This window comes from Symphodus melops (assembly GCF_947650265.1).
Source record: "Symphodus melops genome assembly, chromosome: 9".
Classification (NCBI taxonomy): domain Eukaryota; kingdom Metazoa; phylum Chordata; class Actinopteri; order Labriformes; family Labridae; genus Symphodus; species Symphodus melops.
Window position 1 is genome coordinate 5,445,162 of NC_136699.1, and position 25,230 is coordinate 5,470,391.

Sequence of the window (25,230 nt, forward strand, 5' to 3'; positions counted from 1 at the left end):
ATTGGTTTGCATTATTTAATGGATTTAAAACAAAAAGGTTATCATAATTTGAATTATTATAAAGACATGTTGTAAAAAAAATTAAAGCATCAGAGTGAGTGCTCTCCTTGCATGAATCCTGCAGCAGCTTTGAAATACCCCTTCAACTAAATGACTTTATTAAATTCCCGCTGTGACTGATTGTTTTGACTGTGAAAATGATCTGGGATTACTGTGACCACTGAGATTAAATCAAACACATTACCATAACTGATTACACTGATGTGATGATTGTCTGTTGGAACATGTCACACTAACTGCTCTCTTGTTGTTGTGCTCCGAGGTCACACTGACTGATGAGAGCGAGTGAAGTCGAGTCATTGACGATAACGATGCACGTCGATCGTTCATCAGAGCCTAATGACCTCGGGTGTCTCTGGATGATCAGGCCGAACCACCTGAAGAAGCAGACTCCAAACACCAGATGGTCGACCGGTCAATGTCAACCGATCAATGAGGAGACATTCAGCCTTTTTTAGGACCCATCACACTTCATCCAATTCTTCTCTCTGTGACAGCAAATTAGCTGGATCAGAGATTATCTCAGCAGCGGTAATTCCCTCCACGACGTGACGAATCTGAGTTTAATCCTCTTTAGGGCGACGACAAGTGAGAGTGTGATAGGATCAGGCTCCCAGAAAAAAAGTACATTTCTGTTGTTTGGGCACAGAGCTCTCCGTGGAGATGAGACAATGAAACATAAGACCCATGTGAAATGGCTTTTAAATTAGCATTGAACAAACACATTGTTTGGATGATGACGGCGCTATCAGATTAGTCACAGACTGGGATTACACCAGTGTGTCCTCGACACAAACATCATTTCCCCCGGACGTGTTGTAGCACAGTACAAACACTTTGGACTGAATTACACACACACTGTGAAATTAAGAAGTGAGCTGGACTCACGCTGAAAGCCTTTTAACCTTTAACTGTAAGGGAACCCCAGACACCATTGTTACTGCACTGCTTCAACAAGAAACTGTTTGTTTTGTTTTTTTTCGTTTGATAACTGCATCTTCCATTTTTTTTTTTTAGGTGATTTCAGTTTAAGGCCCATAATGACTCTCTGTACTAACTCAATAGCTGACTACACAAGCCTGGCTCTGGATAATTCATACTCATTTCTTTATGCTAGTTTTGATTTTGAAATCTGAATTACTTATAAGGGGACATATGAGCTCCATATTGAGATCTATATTGAGGAGACAGGAGGACAATTGTGCAAGACTCTTGACTAAATTGACGAGTGTAAATAGTTAGGTGGGCCCCTTGTTGAGAAATTAGAATATTTGAGGCAAGAAAAAACAAAGAACAAAAGTAAATAGACCTTTGATCAGAAACCTTTCAATTATCGTTTTCCATGTCGTATTAACAGTCCCTGTCTTTAAGCCTCCCTGAAACCATGCTGCACACTTTCCATGTGCTTTCTTTCACAACGCCGTTTTATTAACAAAACACCAACGATCAATGAACACCAAATAAGAGGTCAATGTTATTTTCTCTTAAACTGCAGCCTTTTTAAAGGGTCACTCTGATTACAGAGATCGATGAAGGACAACTTGGATGACTTGAAAAACACAAGAAAAAACAATCATCTCTCTTTGACAGTCAGACTGATTGGGAGTCAAGAGACTTTTGGAAGATGTAAGCTGAAAGTTTGAAACTAAATAACCAACCGCACACATATAATAAGTATGTATTTGTTTCCCGACTGAACAAAGTAAGTGTTTTGATTCTTGAAGCTCATGTTTGGTGAACATTTTTTCTTTCCTGTCTGTCTTGTATTCTTTGAAAGTAAAGTCCATTTAATTCATCTTTGTATCCTCTGTTACCCCACAAATACATATTCAGTGGGACACAGAGCAAAACGTCTGCCAGCTGTCTGCTCTATTTGCATACAATTTTGGCTAATAGATTAGATTGCAGCTCTGAAAGCCCACCTGCTTTTGATGGTATTCCAGACAGTTCACACAGTAGGCCTACATGTGGTGGGTTTGCATGACTAAACCAGTGTGAGATTCCACCTCGATCACTCTGTGCACATGTCTGATACAGGAGAAATAAAAAAAGAATCATAACTGCTTCAATTATACACGTGGATATTTAAAGCATTGAAGATGTAGCTACAAATAGAGTGAAGCATATTTTAAAATACAAAGTGAACAAAGACGTGTGAACTGGACCACTGCGCTGTGAGTATTTGTTTTTGATTTCTCACCTAAAGAGAGAATCACTCCAGTTGTGTGGACACAGGAAGTGTCTTTTCTGATAGTATCTTCATAATGCTGAGTGTGTGGACAGTGTGCCAGATTCAACGATAAACATGCTACCATATAAAAAACCATACCGAGGGATGAGCCAGCAGAGATTTTTAAGGGCAGAAAGGTGGTCTTACCAACTGTGTGCAATAACAACATGGTTTCCTCTTTGTGTCTGACAAGCTTTAATCTCTGAATTTCATCATAGGTCTGCCATGACTACGCACTACTTTAGGTCAGCTGCACTGATTTCACACTGTGTCATTCTACCTGAGAAATGCATCCTCCCACCGCAGTATTTGAGCTATGCCCCTTCGCTCTGACGTACTTTCAACCACACAAACACCCTAGCATCTGCTCGAAGGCACTGACTCTGGCTTTAACCCTTTGACGCCGAAGTACAGCCAAAATAGCGTCCGTATTCCTCCACTGCCGGTTGATGCATTTTCAATACATACCTAGGAACCGTTTGCAAGCATTAGTTTGTCATAGGACCAGTCGGAGACAGAACAACATCTGTTTTATGTGCTATTTTTATGTAATATCTATTTTATGTGGTATTGTCAAATTAACTTTCTCAAGTTAACACGTAAAAAAAAATGTTTTGGAAACAAATTCAGGCGTCAAGGGATTAAGATACGATGTCTGTCACTCCTCAGATTCTGCACGTAGAATGATCTGCGACGAGCGATAAGTCAGAGCAATGACACTGTTGGTTTTCCTTTACAAAAGAACATTTCAAACAACAACAAAAGTCAGATTTTTGACGACAGTATTTTTGAGAAAATATTCTGCCGTCAAAACTTGGCAATAAGATATTTTAAAGCAAATATACGAGTTTGCAAGACAGTGTCATAAATGAAAGCAGTTTCATTGATAGCACAGTTTCATTTAAGACATTTGTTCTTTGATTTTCAAAGGCTAAAAAACCTGACACTGACAGAGGCATCAGACCAGGAAATGTCCTTTCTTTTACCCATCTCACCAAGTTTTGTAAATGTACGTATTTGAGTGACCCTTGATTCAGAGAGTTGAGCAAAAGCAACTTCAGAGAAGTACTTTTGTCACCCCCCTGTAGATCAGACGGAATCCTACTACTTCTGTATACGTACTGTTTTATTTGTCTTTATTTGAAATGTCTAACATGCAACTCACAATCAATTCACAATATTATTATCACTTATTATTACACTTAATGTATAAGACTACAAAGTAACTCAGGAGAAAATCCTTTTATAAAAGATGTATCTGCAATACAGGTTAGTTTTCAATTTGCACAACAGCATCGGTCTGTTTTTTACCTTAAACAATCTTCTCAGCTCTATAGTCTTTTTCAAAGTGCTTCCGTTGCTATTCAATATGTAAACACACACACTTTAATAGACTGGAGGAGCCACTATGGATTGAAGTGTTTTACAATCAGCTAACGTAACCGGCAAAGCTCAAACCCATCCAATGCCCCTCCATCTGCTTTTGTTGATAATCTCCCCCCTGAGCGTCCTGCTCTCTGGGTTTCCATGATCAAAGTTCGGATTTGCTTTAATTATTTTAGATCAATGCTGGCTGCTCCTACTTTGGAGAGCCTGTGTCCAATGCTGAGGCAGCAAAGAAGAAGAAAAACAGCTGAGTCGTCCCATGCCGGTGTCTAATATGCACGCAGCAAGGAGAGGGGAAAAGCAAGAGCGAGGTGTGGGCTAATGCAAGGCTCCAATCATTAGCCCTAAGTGTTCCTCATTATGTTCCTCAAGCCTCTGAAGACACTGAATCCCTAATTGATCTCATCCTGGCATTTAGTAATAGGGAAAGGAGAGGACTGCTTGCTTCTCTGGCACTAACAGATAGGCTGCCTGGCTCCTGCAGCAAGCAGCTACTCATCACAACAAAGGAAGCTCTGATACTCAGATGGCTGAGCTCCGTCACACACATTGCTCGTTTAATACCATCAGAACCCACAACAAAATACAGTCTCGTTTTCACATCAACAGAGTAAAAACAAGCCGAGTTAAAGTCATGTTTTCCGTTAAGGAGTGATATTACAGAACTATGTGCAGTGCAGTTTATCAGCTCAACACTCAGTTGCGCTCCAGCTGCTGCAGAGGTTTGTGTTGACTTGTGTCTTCTGCTCTTACTGAGTGTTTAGTGCCAACATTTCAACCTGCTGCACACTCTGTTGTTTGGCTTTGGAAAAGTTCCATGTTGGCTCAAGTAAAGCCACAGTTTCCTGGAGGGGGGATTTAAAATGCATCGATGTGTGTGCATTTAATGAGAAATGTAATTGAAATATACCATATGGCTAGCCTAATTTTTCACAAGAGCCGCAGCCAAAATGAGCTGTGGACACAATTATCATTGTTTCCTCTGAATGCTGACTCCTATGCTCTCTGTCTTATAATGTAGATGTAGTTTATTTAACGCTTTAGTTCTTGTCACTACTAGAACCACTGCTTCCAGGACTAATGCTAAGCTCAGCTAAATGCCTCCTGACTAAGACATTATAAACCTTTTTGTCTAACTCTTGGATAGAAAGGACAAAGGAGACCTAATCTCATATCTCTCTTTACTCTTCAAGCTCATCAACCGTTGTTTTATTCATTTCCTCTTTCCCCTTTTGGTTTCTTTTTTTTTTAATTGCAATTGTGTGTATGAATATACTTTTCCCCCAACTACAGTATCTTAACTGTCTTTGAACACTATCTTTGCATTCCCTTGCACTTTTATTGTTTTTACAATTTTGCACAATACAAAATAAATGTTGAGCAATGCATCTATGGCCTTTGTCATGTCAGCTAATATTACAGTACGTTAGCAGCACACATTCACACACATGTTAACACAAACTACTTGAGACACAAAGAGCTTGAAGCTACTTTGAACCTTGAAGTGTAATAATCCAGCCTGCTTTCTCATTGTTGACCACTTTGAGCATTTAGTGACGTTTGACTCTCTGTGACAAGGCGAGGATGTGTGTCACTTTGACAGAACACCGGGCTGCTGATGGACGCAGTATGAGTGCTTGATGCAAGAAATGAACCTGTGAACTTCAGTCACCAAATCCTGCTGTCATTTCTAAAGGTCAAACTATGTCCTCTAGTAAACTGTTGGAACCCTTTTTTTTTATTCTGCTAAATTTCCGAGGCTGAGAATATATACTTCATGAGCTACCTTTACTCTCATGTGAGCTGGCTTGCATATAGTGTAGTGTTTTTTTTGTTGTTGTTTTTTTTTAAATCCACAGTTAATTATAAGTTAAATTAAACATAAACATAAATTATAATGCTTTACACTGAAATGGAAGTAAATGCCCAACCCATACATTTCTCTACTTCAGATCCTGGACAAACCCTCAGAAGTGAAAATACTTATAGGCAGAAATAAGTTTAACAAATTTCTCATATCTGTTAAAGTATTAAACAGTTCAAAAGAAAATTTACGGTTTGAAAAGAGTCAGGATAAACTACTTGATCATAACCTTATTTTTCATATCTGTGCTTCCAATGCAAAGAACAGAAATATCACTCAAAATCAGTAAATGTTGCAGGACTCATGTCTTATTAGGCTTGGTTGTATTCTCTAAGACAACAATACAACTATGAGTAGTAAACAAAGTAAAAACTTTCCCCTCTCACTCTCTTTCTAAACAGCTTCTGTAACACAACCTCAACATGTGTCTTCCGCTGTGCTCTCACTGCACTTCAGTGACACAAACCTACATGTACTGTCGCTAAAACAGAAACATGTCAAAGAACTTTCCTTCACTGTAACCGAGTTTCAGAGCTGAGAGTGCTTTAATAATACACTCCGATATTTATGGTGCAAATCTGTCTCTGTCTGCTGATCAATAATGTATTATCATAGATCAAGTTTTGGAAATGGACCTGCCCAGAAGTTAATTATCATAGAGATGGTAGCAAACTCCACCGCAGCAGTCGATTGTTTTTCATTAGAGGAGCTGCGAAATTGATCACAGAAAAATATATATATGCTATGATTTGTTATGATGGGAGATGTGAGTGATAAAAATGGACCGAGTACCTGCAGAACAAATGAAAGAGCCCGAGGGCAGCTTCATAAATAACACAGTGGCTTTAATTTGGCTGAAGCAGGGCTGTATGCTAACTGACAGCAGATGATTTCTGAGAGGGGCAGCTGGCAGTGGAGTGTGCCGAGCTCTCCATCTTTCCGTAGTGTCCTTGAGCAACACAATAAATCCCAGCAAGCTCCGACAACTCTGCTGTGCAACCGACCCTGATCCTTCAACACTGACCCCCGACTCTTGTGTTCAACACAGCAAGAAAGAAAGACAGATGCAACCCTCAGCGGAATAAAAAAAAAAAAGGTCACTGAGGGTTGAATTAAGAGCAGCTCAGATCTTTTATCTTCTGTGTTGATCCATACCGTACACGCCAAATACCTGATTTGTTTGTTTTGATAGCGTTTTCTCACTTTGTTATATCTGCGTCTAGTTACAGCAACATAGACATCCAGCCAGCATGTGCGACTAAATAACCTTATACTGCCATATCTCATACATTAGTCTGATGTTAGTACATCAGGATTTATTTTTATAGGTGTATTTCTTATTAGACTTCAGGTTAGAGATAAACTGATGGTGAAAATCAGGGACAATATACTTACTGTTTAATATAACAAATCAGCAGGTTGACAATTCTTAACTGGATGTTTTTTTCATAATCATCTTTGTTACCTTTTTTTTTTATATGAGCTATGAGATTTTATGTATTTAAATTGTTAGTCTTCACTCGTCTTGACATATCAGTGGAACAAGTCTTACAAACTTTGTTCTTAGTCAAAGTAAAGTTAGAAAACTGGCTATCTCAAGTACATTATTAGTGTAAGTGTTTTGGTGTATCAAATATGATTAAGAAAATTTTTTATTCAAAAATAGTGTTTTTATTATCAGTTTTTTTAAGCCCCCGTAAGAGTTTTGTAGCTGGTTGTGAAACAAAGGGAATTTTTTAGAAATGGCTCTGCTTTTTCTTTAGAGTTATTGTGCTATTTTAATTGACTTAAACCACTGACGCAGAGTAGGTGTCACATGAGTTTATTGAAGGCAGGCTGCCTAAACAGAATTATTTTTGTAGTAATATTTTCCATAGCAGAGGTCCATCTAAAAAAAACAATGAAACATCTACAGGAAAAAATTTTTTTTTTAAAAACAGTAAGAGGTACTGCTACGTTCAGAGACAACAAAACCAAAAGATCCTCACAAGAAGCTTCATAAATAATACAACAACTCAAAGTAATGTTTTTGCAAATGTTGTACTTTTTTCTTCTTTATGATGTTTTTGCAGTGTACAAAGGTTTGACTTCTCTTCAAAACATGCACTTACAGTTTAATATGAATAACTCCTTGATTGCAAGAAGACAAAGACTCTTGACTGTCTAGGTCATATCTTAATTTTCCATCTCAGGTGGAGTCGAGTCCATGTCTAACAAGTGCAGTCACTGTCTTACAATAACTCGGATATGACATTGAAGGAGCAAACGTTCTTTATATACTGCAGTTAACAAAGCAAAAGAGTAAAATGTTTTTGCCTCTCATTTTGCACTTCAAGTTCGACCTCCATCTTTGCCAGAACAACCACAACAGAGACTCTTTTTCTATTTGATAAGTTCTCGGTCATACCTACAATCTGTCGTAAGAAAAAAGAAATAAAAATCAAGCCTGTGGATTCAGCTGACAGCAAACACTGACTCACAATACTTTAAAGCTAATGAATGCCACGACCAGAAACGGTTCACCAGAGTTAAATATCACTCAAGGTAACATGACAGTCCATTAAGTCATTGTGTCTCAGCTCTGTTTTGTCTGACTCTCTACATCGAGGCTAACCTTTTACTTAATGAACACAGCGACCGCAAACTCAGGCTTTTTTAAGTCACTCTGTTCTCTGGGAAAAAGGCACTTTTGTCCAAATTTTAATGCTGCACAAGGAGGACTTTTATTCAATATTGTGACTCAACTGACATCCCTGGCTCTTCTTAACTTCACATAATAAAAGGAAGACGAATGACCTTCTCTGAATTGCCAAATTTCAACATCAATTCATTTAATGAACTGGTATAGACGGCTTTAGCCTGTAATGTGATGACGGCATGTACGGTATGTGTGTGTGTGTGTGTGTGTGTGTGTGTGTGTGTGTTTGTGTGTATGTGTTTGTTTGCAGAGATCCCCACATGCAGCCGTGTTTTCAAGGCCAGCTCAAGGTTACCCTCCAGAAGCCGACAGGTACGTGGCTGCAGGCTCGGCTGAATATTCTACCCGCTAATAGAAATTATAGATTACACTGTCCCTATAGATTGTGCATACATTTTCTACTTGAACGACTTCTTGATGGTGTTGCATATAAAGATCTGTGAAAGCAGCAACCGTATTTCAGCCTGGAGGTGAATCGTTTAGATTACGTGTTTATATGGACTGCCTGTTGTTTCTGTTGGAGAGAATCAAGAGTTTTATTGAATATGAAATCCATAGAGGAAAAGGTCATTCTCTGCACTTTTGGCCTATGTTAAGATGAACAGTTTTCATGCTCCTGTGCATAGTAACGATCTGTGTAAGCACCCAGAAATAAGAGAGGTGATCAATCTGCGTTATCACGGAAAGGAGGATATTAAATGAGCAAAACGTCTGATGAAGAGAAGGAGTGATCATTTTGTTTTGTTCTTTCCAGCGGAGAAACTGAGAAACCTTGAGGTGCTTTATTTATTACACTGCGACAAACAAAGTTGTAAAAACCCATATGGGCCTTGCTGAAATCACTCCTGCTACCAGATTTTTTATTTATTTATTTTTTTGAACAAACACACTAGCAAAAAACCTCTCCGCCTCCACTCCTACAGCAGTGTGAGATAATAAATTAAGTCCATAATTACGTCTAAACCAGTGAATACAAATTTCCCTCGAGAGGAATCTTTAGCTAACTGTATACATATGCTCCACTTTCAAATTAACCTCTTTTGCTGACCATGTAAAACACATTAAGCACAAAGCACTTAAAACATAAACATGCTCGAAAATGCTCAAATCAATGCATTCATGAACACACATCTCAAACTATCCAGGAAAAAAAAAACTCACACACAAACCATGTTTCAGAAGAGAGTGTTCCCCAAAGCTTACTGATCTAACCTAAAAAAAATCTGCTGTTCAAACATCAACCTCCTCCTGCCAGGAATAAAAGGCAATACAGCAGAGACGTCAATCACTGCTCAAAGGCCTGTCACTCATTCTGACTGACTGATTGGTTTTTCCTGATGGTCATGGTTTGTGCATTGGCATTCTTGAAACGCAACACTAGCTGGTTTGATTAATCATTGCTGCCTGAGCAGTCGATAACAGGAGGCCGATGTGGCCCGAGGAGAACGACATGTCCACTGTGTGCACTTTAAGTCTCTTCCTCAGCTCGACTCAGGCTCAGATGTGTTCTTTATAAATACTGTTACGTTTGTGATACAGTATAAGTAAGTAATCATGCTGCATGATACAAGTTCATCCGCGTCAACAGGTAACACATTCTTGGTTACAGCTTGGTCTTAAGCCCCAAGGGTCACTTTTTCTCTTGTTGGGCTTCAGTTTGCAGCTGTCCTGGATTTTGTTGTTGTCCGAAAAAAATCCAGTCAGGTTAGAAATAAAAAAATAAGAAACGTCCACTTAGATGTTCAGAACACAGCTTGATTAGTAAAATGTAGATAGTAGGAGATTTACAGTAGATGTATTCTAAACATAGGCTGTATAAAACATCGACATAGTCTTACTGAAAACACCCATCACTTTTGAGGCTCAACAATTGCGATCCTCATATTGGAAATACTCTCTCAAGCTAACCTTCAGTCAACCTGAAAACATGCAACGAGGTGGAACTGAAGCCCTTAATATTGAGTTAATGGGACTTCTGCGGCTTTTGCAGCCAGCCTCAAATGGACACTTGAGGAACTGCATCTTTATGCACTTCTTCATTGGCTTCATTTTTTAACACCAAATATTGCTGCTTTATTATAACATGGATTAACATTTAGTTTGGTTAAGTTGAGGCATCAAGCTAACTTGGTTATGTAAAGGACTTACATAGTTCAGATCCTGGTCTGGGTTTAAATATAATATAAAAGGAAGTCATTGTGCAACAATGCGCTACTTTGACGCCCTGTCTCATGGATAAAAGTCCACTGTTATGTATTTCTTGTTCAATTTGCAAGACTATGAAAGTGTATAAAGGCCAGTGTTAACAATCCTTTATGTGCACTGTGCATGGTAATCTTTTTTTTTTATATATTGCTGTGAATGTTCAGGCTACATTTAACAACTGCAGCTCTTGTTTTGGCTCTATACTCGTTTTTCCTTACTCTTTGTTACTGTAACACTAAATGTCTCTGTTGTGGGATAAATAAAGGTATATTTAATATTATCTTTTGTTGCCTTTTCTTATCTTATCCACTGTGACAAAAACAATGCATGTCCTGTTTCCAAACCTTTTAGAGATTTGTTTCAAATGTGATGTAAGAGCAGTGGGAAATCATGCTTACATATCTGCAGTATTTTCACACAGCCAGGGACATCTGGACTCATGTCAAGGCCATAATTTTGATTGGTATGAGTAGTCTGATATTATGAAAGCAGCATATGATTATTTCTTAGGTCATCCAGAATGCAGGTCAAGAATTTGTTTCACTTTTTCCACTGGTGTTCTTCAAACTACCAAAAAGGCTTTGAATATGGATTGTCACTTTGCTAGAAAAGTTAAACTACTTAATTGAAAAACTCCAGTACATAGAAGTTGAAGCAGATGGCAACAAGGGAAATTATCTCACTTCCTTGCCACTTTCTTTTACCTGTCTTGACAGAATTCAATGATTTAAACCTGAATACAAGATTAAAGGTTCTGTTGAGATGAATGTCCTCAGGGGCCAATCTAAATCTAAAGTCTCAGCTCTCATCTACTTCTTCTATATGACAAATACTATAGTAGCAGGGACAGAGGGAGAAGGGAGAGATATGTGCAAGCATTAAATGTGTATTCATCAGGACTGGCCCTGGCCATTGACGGGCTAATCAATGTTTAGTAATAAGGCTGAATGTGGAATGAGGTGTGGGGGGTCTGGGTTGGGACGGAGGGGAAAGAGATATCAATTAAGCAGGGAACTGCAGAGTCTGGGCCCGAGGAGCTGAGACGGCAATATCCAGACTCTGGTTCATTAACTAAACAGTGTGTGCTGAATGCGAAACTCCCGTGGCCACCCTCCCTTCCTTCAAACACCAGCAGCCAGGGCGCCCATCCCAAATGTAAACGGCTGCCTTACTCAATGGAAATAAGGTGGTCTCTGCAGCAGGTAGAAAAACGCCTTTGATAGCTCACATAATGAAATACCTCGGAGGCCATGCAGGGAAATAATATCCACACATGATGCAATAAAGCGAAATGTGCCGAGTGCCTGCAGGTTTGAAATACAAAACAGGAGCCAAACACATTAGCAAATTATATTGTGAGATATTTGCATACAATATGCATTCTGTGTAAATTAGCAGAAACAGTGGGTGAAAGTAAATAGACTTATTGCCAGCTCACACTTTATTCCCAATGTGGAAAACAACCCAAAGAAAAAAAGGATGTTGTTTTTCAAAAATATTGAGTTTATGTATTGGTGTGTCTTGGAACAATGACTGCCTATATATCCTATTTACAAACTGCAAATGAAGTCCTCCAAGGCCAATGGTCCGGTTCTATAATATTCAAATATGTATTGAGTCTTTGTAACTACTTTAATTGGGAACACATACAGTATATTTTTTAGTTTTTGCTATTAATGCTTTATTGTTGGTCTGATCAGATAAAAGATTGGATGGTTTCAATCCCAGGATTCTTGTGCAGGTGTAGCTCAAATGTGTTGCACATGGGCTGATTGGAATACTGGAGGCCCAACCTGTTTCCACATGGGTTAGCCAGTATAAATTAAAGATGGGCCCTTGACGTGTTCCACGCAGGGCTCTGATGGGTAGATTTTGCCCACTTTTGACTTGTCAAGAATCAACTTCTGCCATCTAATTGGTGCACATTTCGAGCACATAAATCAAAGAAGGCCTAAATACCAGCCAACCCAATCACTTGCTCTGTGCCAAAGCCCGACTGAAGCCCACCAGTGAAACCAAGGTGGGCCACACTTTGATGTTTTGGCCGGTGTCCATACTACAACTCTAAGGTAAGTTTAAAAACAATATTATACTTCTTGGTTGTTGTCACAACACTGTTGACAAAAAACACTGCAACCCCCTTGTCAGAGTTAAAATGACTACTCACTGTCAGTTTACATTAATAAAAGTGTCTGATTAATACAGCTCTTGTTGCACATGACACTTTCCCAGTCACGCCAACAGCATCATGCACTAGCCATTTTACTGACTTCCCAGCACTCCCTTTATTTCTACACTATACCCTCCTAGAGTTAATAAATACTCCACATCTCATATCAACATTAATGAATGATCTAATAATGCAATATGTATTCTAATGATACTTCCAAAGGGCTATTTGCAAAGGTTCTATGGCTTAAATTGGATGAGTAAATCAAATTAATGTTCAGGATTCAGGACCTACCCTCGTTTGAGCACATCGACATTGCTATTTTGAAACTTGAACTGAATTAGAGTTCTTATACTGAAAATCGCCATGTACGAAGTGAAGTTTGGAAAGAGAAGCAAAAATGTTGTGGACTTGTTGCCTAAACTTTTGGAGCTCAATAAACCTCAAACCTGCAGCTGTTACTCACGATCCCAGGAGAGCAATTTACAGCCTGTGGAGGGCACTGACACCTGATACTTTCTCACTCTGTATTAAGTGCATTCACCTTGTTGATGATGCATTAGGCATCTTAAAGTGGCCTAAAGCCAAATACCTCGAGAATCCAAATTCCCCTCGACTGCCCATCTCATTTATTCACCACACAGTCTTCCAAGGATGTGGAGAAGTCTTCAATAAACCTTACAAAATCTGCCTTCTCTTAACCAGTTTTGTGGTTTAGATTGACTTTGTTACGTTCTTATATACTTTTAGTTTGATGTATTCAGATGAAGTGTATAAAGATGAAGTCCTCCAAGACATATTGCATGTCCTGAACTCAAAGAGATACATATTACTGCAAAAATGAGACAAGCCGTTTTACTTTACTGTTTTTAAAAAATAATTTAAAACTATTAATCAAGTCTCAAGAGTAGAAAGTGAAATATTTACAAGTTGACAGATTAACTATTTTACCATAAAAAATTTACATATTGGCCCAAGTTAGACCAGAGCAAACTGCTGTTTGTTCATAATATCCCATCTTGCTATATGGTAAATATGACAATAAAGAGATTCCAATTAAATATTCCTGTGAGGAACATGCAAATATTAATGGAATTTAATAAACCTCCATCCTTGAAAGAAACTCTTTAAATGTCAACTATAAATGATAAAAACAAGGCATTGTAATCCTTGTATTTGTGTTTTCTTACACTCTATTGAGCCTCAATGCTAACATTAATGATCCATACAACCAACAACATTATGACTCAACTGACCTTCATGTTCACAGTATCGTACAGTACATTATTTGTACAATCAACACAATGATAGAAACCACCAAATCCAATCAACACAATTCCACTCTAAACAACATAGAATACAACAAACATTTTCCTCATTTGTTACCGAAGTGACTATATGTTTTCGGAAACATCCCACTTGAGCGCCCAATGGCTGAAGCAGTTTAACAAAATACTCTGTCTCTAATGCTGCAAGGATGACAGGAGGATTTGGATGCTGGGGGGCTCTGCATGCGAGAAGGGCCTTGATGAATAGGCAACTTTGGAGGCAGCAGGGATGAGTAAATGTTGCTTCCAGCAGAGAAAAGGGACCGGAGCTGACCTCAAACTCAACATGGGTACAAACAAGGAGGGGGAAAAAAGGGAAAACACGTAGAAGAATGGCCATCTGTAGCTGCTATCATTCCTTACAGTTTGATGCATCCAGCAAAGGAAAACATTTTGAAATTGAAGGAATGGTTGATCTCTTGTTTTCTTTGTCTCTGTGTTTTGAAGGTTAGGTTGGAAGTACAAGCAGTGCAGCAGCAGCAGAATGACTTGCTGTTAATCGATTAATGGATCGCTGGTAATGAAAGAAGAAATTACAACCAGATCATCACAACAAATGATTGTCTTATTGAACCGATGAGACTAATGAGAGGAAACTTTTCTTTCGTTAAAAGAAGTGTACTGTTAATCTGGAGCTACAGAATGACTGACATTGTTCACATTTCCTCTCTTTTTAGATGAAAATGCGGTCAGAAAGGTTACTTCTTCCTCTACAAAGACTGACGTGACAAACACAGGCTTAAACATCAGCACGTGTGTGTCTGTGTGTGTGTGTGTGTGTGTCTGTGTGTGTGTAGCTGTTGCCTGATCAGGGCTTCAGGAGTCATACATAAGAGAATCATCGAAATGTCACAACACACAGAGCCCAGAGTCTTCTTTTCTCTCCACATGCCTGTTGACACTCTGGAGAAGCACTCAGACCGCCCACTAGTGGTCGCGTTTTGTCCCCCTTGCGTGGATTCAGTGCGACTTAATTTAACACACTTGTATGTGACTGCTTCACGTGCACATGGCAACAACGCACTCAACCCAACGGAAACTTTCATAAGCTACACCTGGATTCCTTTTCACACATAAAGACTTCTGAAGGGAGCTCCTATTTTCAAGCACGTCCCAAACGGCACGAAAGCAATAAAAATGCAAATTGCAATTTTCTCAAATTACACACACATCAGTATTTTCACTCAAGTCCACTCCATGCCTTGGCTTACCTGATGAACACTACCGTTTCCCACAAATAGATCCCCAGCGCGTTTAGTCGGCACATTTTTGCCAGTCTCATTTTGGTTTTGAGGAGGGGGGTGAAGGTGTTGCTGAAGGGAAGGGAGGGGGGTCACACTCTTGAGAAGATGACAAATTCCCCTCCAAAGAGAGAAAAAAAGATCCTTTAGTGGTGAAAGAGGAGGAGGAAGAGGAGGAGAGGGAAGGGGGGGTTGTGGTTATGGTTTATGACCTCCAAGGTGAGCCGGCAATGTTCCGCTTCTTTTATTTTTTTGGGTTTCCTTAGATCCCGGAGTCACCGGTGCTGAGCCGCGGGATGCTCATGACCTCACCGGCCGTGAAATCATGTTTGTGTCACTCCCCGGAGCGGGGAAAATCCACAAAATCCAACCCGAATTATTTTCAGGACCACGGACAGAGGCGTGCAGAGGTACCGGTGAAGCTGCAGGAGGAAACTCGTCCAGGTTTTGGTTCCGGGGGGGAGGAGGTGGGGGAGGAGGGGGGTGCTCGAGAGAAGGTTAGTCGCTCACAGGCTGCTGTTAATTGACACACATTTACACCCTCTTAGGTCCAGTCTGTGCGATCCACAGCGCGTAAATGGGAAATAAGACATAATCCTTCAAAAAGAGCTGTTTGGCTTGTGTGAAACTGCGTTTAAATGTCTCCCGAGGTCTTATAAACTGTGCATGTGCGTAAAATCCACAAATTCCACGAAAACAGAGTAGTGACACACAGAGGAGTTCGTCTCTCAGATGTCCAGGTTTTGTCTCACATGCATCCTACAGGCTGACGGATCGTCGCTCTGGATCCGTGCGTATCGGCTCTTGCAGGAGTCACGGCGCTGCTGCTGCTTCGAGGAGGAGATCTACTGGTACAACTCGTCTGACTCCCCTTCTTCTTCTCCCTGTCCTTCTTCTTTACCTCCTCCTGCTGCTGTTCCTTCTCCTTCTTCTCGTAGTTGTCTCCCAGGGGCGAGTAGTAGTAGTAGTAGTAGTAATAGTACTTGGCGCTGAGGCAGCACGGCTCAGCTACTCCCATTGTCTGCTGGTGGTCAAGTTGGAGACGCACCGGCGACCGCTGCTGCTGCTGCTGCTGCGCTCTGCATCCGCTCCCATCCGGGCACCGCGTCGGTCAAAAGGATGAAAAATGTGTTTATCCCCAGTTGACTGTGTTATAAGGTAGAGAGCTGCGTATCGGACTGATGTGGACTCTCTTCCATTGCAAGGAGATCGGTAACGAAACTGGCCCTTGCCCCGGCGCACTCACATACACTCACGCACACACTCAAGGAGGTACAGTATAGACAGATCAGCCAGCCTCAGCGCGCTCCGACACTGTATTTTCTTGCTGCAGTCATTTAGCAAACTCCAAAAAACGCACCTCACAGCGGAGAAAAACGCCCACAAGATAATCTCATTGGCCAGGGCAACCTTTAACGCGTCAATGATTGGCTGACAGAGTTGTCACTAGCTGGATATGAGCTCTGCCCCTCATGCACAGATCCCCCTGAGGAGAAATCACTGAAATAAGAACTTATGAGTTTGAATTGACCTTATCAAAAATTATGATAAAAAAGATGGTGCAGTTCAGTAGCTGTTTTTAAGTGAAAGTGAAACTACTTTTATGCCGTTTCTTTAAAAAAAAAAAAAAAAAAAAACCATCAGCGTGAGTCATTTACATACAATAAATAAAACAATAATTTTAAAACCAAATAAAGGCAAAATAACTATGGAAAAAAAGAACTAAAAAGTTCATAAAATAAAAAAAAAATAAAGCTGAAGTAGAGGTTCAGTAAGTACATGCTCAAAATTTAACAAATATATACATTTACTTTACTTTACTTATGTAGTACCTTAATGGGTACTAAGTACCAAAAATGGGTTTTACTCTATTATTAATCTATGCAAAACATTCTGCAAAAGAGTGGTTAAGCATTGGCACTACTGGGTTAGGTTTAGAAAAAAAAGGTTTAAATAACAATGCAGGCTCCTTGACCTTTACACAGCACACAAACAAGGGCGTCCTGAGTAAAGGCATACATCCATCATCAAATTCACTCGTGCAAATATGGTCACAGAGTTTGAAAAAGTGTGTATACTGCTTCATCCTGCAAAATCACGCCCATCCAGGTAAAACAAAAAAATAACTACAAAAACAATGACAATAATGTTACCACTTTGTCTTTATCACTCCATGTACATACCGTCGACAAAACGTAATGGCAATGTATCTTTAGTCACTATTTTCATTATTAACAGGCTAGTTTCCTCTGGTGTGATTACAACAATATGTGCTAACAGGGTTATCAAATGATGTGACGCAAGGCTCTCTGCGGGTTCCTCCTTGTGCTTTCAGTGCACATGCATTAATCTAGCATTTCTATGTTGTTCTTCCAGACATCACTTTCCCTGCTCACAGCTGACATGGTGCATGAAAGACCAACTGAGTTGAACCATTTAAACAAGGTGTAGGCAGGTATACCACCAGTAAAACATTACTTGAATAATGATATCAACAACTCAGTCCCATCTTTGGTTATCCGCGGAAAAATACTTACCTGATGATTTCGTCAGCAGAAACTATCACTCGAGTTTGAATAGACATTCCTTAACCTAAGAGGATGAATACTCCAGTTTTCATGCGTTCCATCTTCAGCACCATCAGGCAAAAACATCATTGTACACTTGAAATTTGCACTTAGAGCAAAATGACTTCAGCTTGGATATGTTTTGTTTGTTTTTTACATTCTGAAAGTCAGTTTAATTATCCAGTTTGTCACATTGTGGTCAAGTCTTTGCAGCATTATCTCTGGAAATGCTCCATCATTTGCATATTGATGGTTTGTAATTCTAAGAGGATTACACAAACTAATCCGATAATTTTACCACAGGAATTTACCCTGTATTTAGACTACTTACTGAGTGCTCAGAGCGATACTTTACAATATTATCAAAGTCATATGGTATCACTGAAACATTGATATCCTGACAATGACTCCTGTGATATTATTTAGCACTTTCTATTTCTGCGCACAAACAGAAACACATACACAATCACAATCTTCTTCCTCCGGACTGTTTTGTCCAAAGTGTCCACTGTAACGTGACTCTGATTCTTAGCCTGCAGGCATTGAACGAATCACAAAGCAGAGGGATAGTGGGACTAGAGACCACATAAAACACAATCTAACAAAGAGTCAATCACACACAGACCGACAGGCGAGCTGCTGAATATGGATATGATGTCTTCATTAGTGTAAAGGGAAGTTGTTTTTACCTTGGACTCAGAGCTCAGAGTAAATAATCGAAAACCCTCAAGTTAGTTAAGTCGAGGCAGTTTATGCAAATATGCCAGTGTTATGGATTAAAAAAAGGGCATCAAGGGACTCTAGCACATGACACCCATGGTCTCAACTTTTTGAACTGTTGGTAAAAATGTAATCTCATTTCATTTTTGAACATATTTTAAAAGTGAAATCAAAAACACACATTACAAACAAAGCAAACAACAATCAGAGCATACTTTATGTAGTCACTCATTTTGTTTTCTGTTCTATAACATGACCATCGAGGACAACAAGGAAACATACTGCAATATTTCTTAAAAGGATGACCAAAAACCCAACCTGTGAGGAGCGAGCGGGGGGACAACAAAGGGCCTGGGTCAGATTGAAACCCACGGCTGCTCAACCTCATTTATTTTGAATGTCACATGCCGAGTGTTTCATTGCATAACTTAATTTCTTTCTGCTCAAATTTAGAAAACAGATGCATGTTGTACATCATTCTCCATGTTTGTGCAATGTCCATTCTGATGACTGTTGATGTTATTGGGTTTAGGTCAAAGTTTATGTACTTGATCTTGTTGTTTCTGGGGACACCTGTTACCTATATTTTCTGTTTTCTCTTCAATGAACTTCCTCCTTTTTTTTTTTCTTTTTTCTTTTTTACAATATTTAACAGAATCTTTTCAAGGTCGAATGCTTTAATCAGGAGCCACTGCATTTTTTGTAGTGCATATTTGGGCTTCTGTTATGATGAATAACCTGAGGTTGCCCCATATCATCTTCATCATTCTTAATTAGAGGTCATATTATTTCCAACTTGTTTTGTTATATATTTGATCGCGCTTTAACTTTTGTTAAGCTTCCTTTGTAGGTGGCTGTAACAGATCCAGACTGGCTTGGTGACTGTACAGTTTTCTTCTTAGTATCAGCGGGATGTGGAAAGTGGAATGTAAAAGAGGCATGATGAATATTTAAACCATTACACAGCTATTATAGCTCTTTATGTAAATGCAGAGTAAAGTGCTGTGGTGGTTATTTATAGTCACAGCAGGCTGTAATTGGCTTCAGTCATTGTTTGGAGTGGGTCTCCTAACCCAGCTGACCCTCCAACACAGACGGTGAGACTAATGGAGGAGGGTGGGAAAACATAGAACAGCTGTGTGATCAGAAAGTTTCATTATTGATGGAGAAATAATCCACGGCAAAAGTGAAGAAGGCTCTACCCTGAAAAAAACTGTATGCAAGTGTCCAGACTATTCTTTATAGGATTGAAGTTTTTGTGGATACAATTCTAGCAAAAAAAGACTGTTCAGTCACAGAAAGTGTTTTGAGTGCCACCCTTCCTTTTTCATGAGACCAGTTTCACCAAATACCAGGTTCAAGGCCCCTTGTTCTCTGTCTCAAAATGACAGATAGGTCACCAGACAAGGACGATGGGTTGCTCCACAAGCGAAAGGACGTCAAGTATCTCAGTGTATTTAAGAAGGCAAAGCTATGAGTTGATCACCTTCCAAATGCTCACCTGGTGATTTTACGCTTTGGGTAGTGTAAGCAGATCAATGTGGATGAAATCCTTTGCAGTGGTCTGACCTCAGCATTGAAATACGTTAAAGAGGGAAATGTATGGTAGGCCTAGAGCTGCCTGAATGGAATATGTATCCCATCTGGCCCAGGAATCCCCTTCGGGATCTTCGAGGAGGAGTAGGGAAATGCTGCTGGGGATTGATATGTCTCTGCCATTTGCTAACCAATGTGACCTGGCTGCAGATAAGCAAACGAAGAGTAAAAGTTGGCTGTTTGTTTGACTGATCCATCTACCCTTACCTTCTCTCTTCATGGAAGAACTTGCTTTTGATACAAAGACTAGACCTGTCCTGTGTCCTTTTTAAAACTCAACTTAAACTTGTGTGACATACATCAGTGTGACATTTCATCTATTTGGTTTTAAGGTATGCATCTAACTGACATACTGTAACACCCCTCAAGTGTGTTTAAGCCCATTTTCCTATACTTCACATATTGGTGCATACACCTGAGCGCAATACCTGAGCAAACTGACTGTTTTATGTGGTTATCCCGTTTGTTGTTCACACATAAATCAAAATCAAATAGCAAACTGCAAACAGCAAGCAATATTACGGTGTAAACTTGTGCAATTTGTATGCAGAATATTATGGGTCTTATGTTTTCAGTTATTTTTAATGACTAAAGACTTCATCTAACGATTTTCCTCTCTAAGGTAAACCATGCTCAGTCATCATGTGTATTGTTTTTCCTGTTTTAAATTAAAGATGTACACTTCTGGAGGATTTCAGTTTGGAGATGTTTGCTTCAGACAAACTTCTTTGCAAACTTTCTCTGTCAACAAGCTGGCTGCATTTCTGTAAATGAATTCCACTGGTTTGTTGATTGTGTTGCTCAGATTGTGGACAGAGGATGCCATCTGCCTGAGATTGTTTTTAATTTGATGCTTTATTGATCTCTACAGAGGTGTGTCTGTTCTCAAGAGGCAGACCTTATGCAGCACACATTTGTAACAGAGACACAAATATTATTGTGCCTGATGGGGTTCAACCTGAAGATGCTCAAGTTTGTGGCCAGTTGTATAGTAATGTTTCAGAGGTTTGAGGTCCAAGGTTAAATACAAATAATTACCAAAGAGCAAGTAAACAGACTTACAAAAAAACCCAACTAAAGACATCTTTTATTTACGTCTTCCAAAGTTGCCACAACCGTGTAAGGATATGAAACCTCTTTGGTTAAGCTGAGTTATGTTTTAGGAACTGCAACTGCTTCATAGGTTATAGTCAGGAAGATGTTGATGGAAGTCTCTTAGTTTAAGCATGTCCAAGACATGACATACAGTCATGCACAGCATGAAACAACAACCATAATTGTTCGCCCTGCAAAGCAAAAGCTAGAAGATTGATAACATCATCGTAAAGTGGGTCAGGGTTCAGTCTATTTGATGAAAAATAGCTCCTCACTCATTATTATCATTTACTCTCATTAGACAGAAGCTGTTGTTCAGTTTACCTGCTCAGTCAGCTGCTGAAGGTGAGGACACACTTCAAGTAAAGGCAAGGTTCAACAGCAGGCCTGCACGACGATCAATAGCAACAGTCTACCAATCAAAGCAGCGTCTTAGTAACATTTATCTATTTCTAAAGGTCATCATGTCCACTCTCAGTCCTCACAGGAAGACTTAAGGAGAGGCCTGAACAGGAGCATTTTTCATATCAGAGCATATAATCGATTGCTGCTACAGAAAGTAGTGCTGTGGAAGTCAGAGTTACAGGAAGAATAGAAGACATCTGAAATGGACTTGCTGAGATGTACAGTAGCTACAGTGTGACGATGTCAAAAGGACTCAAATTGTGTGTTTGTGCAATCTTCTCACCTTTTGGAATAATATCCACTCTGATGGTTTTGCACACAAAATGACTTCAGTGTTAGAGATTGTAGCTATTTTACAGTTTAATCATGAGACTTTCACAAAAAACAAAAAAAACAAGTCCAGTAGAATTACTTAATGTGCATCTGACAATAAATTTAAGACACTGCAGAGACACTGCAATTGTGTTCATTCTGATCAATGGGGACGTTCTCAATGCTAATGGCACGTTTTGTTTTTAATGGAAGAGAACGTGTTGCTCAAAACATTGTCTGTATCTACATTTTAAAAGGAGATGATGACAATTACTTTTATCTGTATGTTGAGATATCTACGTTGAGACTAAAAGCAAAGTCCCATTGACAAATTGTGATTTGGGCAGCAAACAAAACTACAGCGAAAAGACAGGGAACAAAAGAGCAACTAAGAATAGAGCAAGGAAGAGCAAGATGAAAGAAGTGGTCTTAGAAAAGAAGTCTTATTGATGGTGTCTATGGCTGTGTGTGCTCGTCCTTTTGAGGAAGCTTTGGGAAACACAGCGTTGTTAAAATGCTCGCAGTCTGTCAAACAGAAAGCAGGCACGACCCGATCAACATCGCTCATTAAAGGCTGGTGTTGGTATCCCTCTGCTCTTGTGTTTTTTAAGACCCTCTCCTTACATTCGCAGACAGGCCGGGCTGCTTTTTGAGACATTCTGTTTTGTTCACTTTTTATACACTAACGAGACAGGGCTTCATTGCAGTTTTGTTATGTGTGAATATCACAGCCACGGTCATCTGTAAGTTATTAAGTGGTTAATGGGAAGATGCAAACCAAACTCAAGGCATTCGTATCAAAACATGAGCTTTGTTCCTCATACTTTTCTCTGGTTTCATGTTCTTCCTGTAGGTAATTGGCCAAATAAGTGATGTGATATTTTGTGCAGATATCTTAGCATCTATTTGGAGTGTGTTAGAGGACATCCTTTCAGTCTATAAACATTAAAAGGTTGAACCACGTGCACAGTTTACTGTTACAGATAACACAAGCTAAAACATTTCAAACCAAACCAGTGTTTGGTTCTTTACAACATCTAAAAACATGCCGATAAATCTGTTCATGATAAAATATCACTGTTCAACATAAAAAGAACTTCTGGGGGCTCCGGTGGCGCAGTGTCACTGAACGTGCTCCCACGTATCGAGGGATACAGAGGTTCATGTCCAACCCGTGGCAACCTCACCACCCTCCCTCTCTCTCTCCCCACCCTCCGAATCCATCCACTGTCCTGTTCAATAAAGGCTGAAAAGCATAGAAATAAACCTTTAAAAAAAATGTTCTAAAATAGATAAGTGCAAGACAGGAATGACTGAGCAAACTGAAGAAACTGACTCTGTGGTGTTTACAGTCTGGATTGAGGTCAATCTGCCTGAAAATGTTGGGAATGAATCAAGACACCAAGTAACAAAAGTAACTGAAGCATTTGGGAACACATCAACCTATATTTTAAAATTATATTAATGTTAGAGCTGTGGTCCAGCGGTTGGTTTGCACGCCTCATGTACAGAGACTGCAGTTCTCGAAGTGGCCGGCATCAAATCCAACAGGTGGCTCCTTTCTCTCGTTTCATTCTTCACTCTCTCTGTCCCTGATTTATGACCAATCACTGTCCTGTCTCTGCACTAAAGGCAAACAAAAGCCCAAGCTAAATCTACTCTCTTTACAAGGCTGCTTTTCATACTTGATTCGGATTGGACAGTTATGCATATCAACCGTCTACCAAACCTCAAGAGATAGCCGTTGTTAAGAAGAACAAACCATGGCTTAGAAAAGTGTTCAGTTTCAAGGTGTGCAGCTCTTATCACGGGAGAGACTAACCGTAATCATATCCATTTAATCAAAGAAGATGAATGCAAATAAAATGAATGAAAACGATAGACTAGGACAAAGAAATATACAAAACTAAAGATGGCAGATGAAGTAAACACAATGAAATGATTTTTAAAGACCTTTAAATGGAAAAGAAAACATCCACATATTCCAACAATGCAAGGCAGAAAAACTCAGTCAGGTGGTGCGCTGAGGAATGCAGAACCATTCTCTCTCCCCATGAGTACAAATGTGCAATTTAATGTGAGCAATTTGAGTTTAGCTCATTTCATGGTGACTACAGAGTTGACAGCCGATAAGGGCGTAGGTCTAACTGTACATTAAGAAGGACAATTTGCTTATTGGATTATATACAGAAAAGTCACTTTTAAGTTATTTCCCAATTAAATGTTGCTTCAAATAATTGCTTTCCAATGTAAGTTGCTGTCTAATAAGTGGGATTTCTGATTGGAGGAACTCCTACAAGATCAGCAAGACCCCCCCGGGGTCCTGTTCACTCCTCTCTGGGATCTATTCCGCCAAAACAACCTGCTCACTGTTATATCCCTTACACGTAGTTTCATACAAACTCTGTCAGCATTTGGAGGAAATATTATCTCTCACTGAGCATCTGACTTGGGTGTATAAAGTGAAAAGCCTGAAGGTATCAGAGTGTGAACGCAGCACTGGAGGCTGCAAACATCACAGATGGACTACAGACTTTGGTGCAGAGGTGCAGATTGCATCATGACCGCTGTACCTGCACAACCTCCCCCATGGATCACCACTCACTGTGCAGCTTTCAACTTGGTGTGGAAGTTTCCACACCATTTCCTTCCAATTTCAATTCAAGATTCATGGAATTTCATGAAATGACAATGTGCTATGATGCAAATAACCTGCAACATAACCAAAGACGTAAAGAGAGCTCCCTCTTAACATTCAGTCAAGTTTAAGAAGGCAGCGCTAGCAAAAATACAAACTTAATTTCACATAGTTTGACAAACTGTCAGACTAAGCAGGTCTAAGTGTTTTTTATATCGTGTTAGCAAAAAGACGCTTCGAGAAGCGAGTGCTGTTCGCTGTTAGATCGAGTCTCTGGCCTGCTCTGCATCTGACAAGGTGAAGCTGCTGACTGGTCTGAACTTCTGCTCTCCTTGATGCTCGCCTGGCATCATCACATTGTAAATGTCCTCCTATCCCCCCCCCCCCCCCCCCCCCCCCACACACACACACACACACACACACACATACAGGCGCTCACATCATCCAACCTCAACCTTGAGTTATGGCATGGCCGCCACTGGCAATCACATTAAGAGGCACATTTCTTCATATCCACACAGGGGACCACATTGAGCAATCTGCTTAATTTAGCCAGACTGATGAATTGTACCACTGGACTCTCTCTCTTTTCACTCTCAGTCTACCTCTCTCACCCCTCTCTCTTTCTCCATCACCAAACTTCTCCTTCCCTCTCTTTATCCTTTGTCCCTCGGCCCCTTCCCGTCTTTCTCTCTTACGTGCGTCAGCCCTGCTG

The 25,230-nt window shown here is 39.8% G+C and overlaps 1 protein-coding gene across 2 annotated transcripts in view; it reads right to left on the reverse strand.

The window, feature by feature from the left end:
• Positions 1 to 16,516, reverse strand: part of glra1 (glycine receptor, alpha 1) — a 109,313-nt gene extending 92,797 nt beyond the window's left edge. For both annotated transcript variants that reach the window (XM_079352345.1, XM_079352346.1), the window contains exon 1: positions 15,153 to 16,516. In XM_079352345.1, coding sequence (XP_079208471.1) covers positions 15,153 to 15,223 — 71 coding nt within the window. In that variant the 5' untranslated portion in view covers positions 15,224 to 16,516. The remainder of the gene's footprint in view (positions 1 to 15,152) is intronic.
• Between the last annotated feature and the right edge of the window lie 8,714 nt (positions 16,517 to 25,230).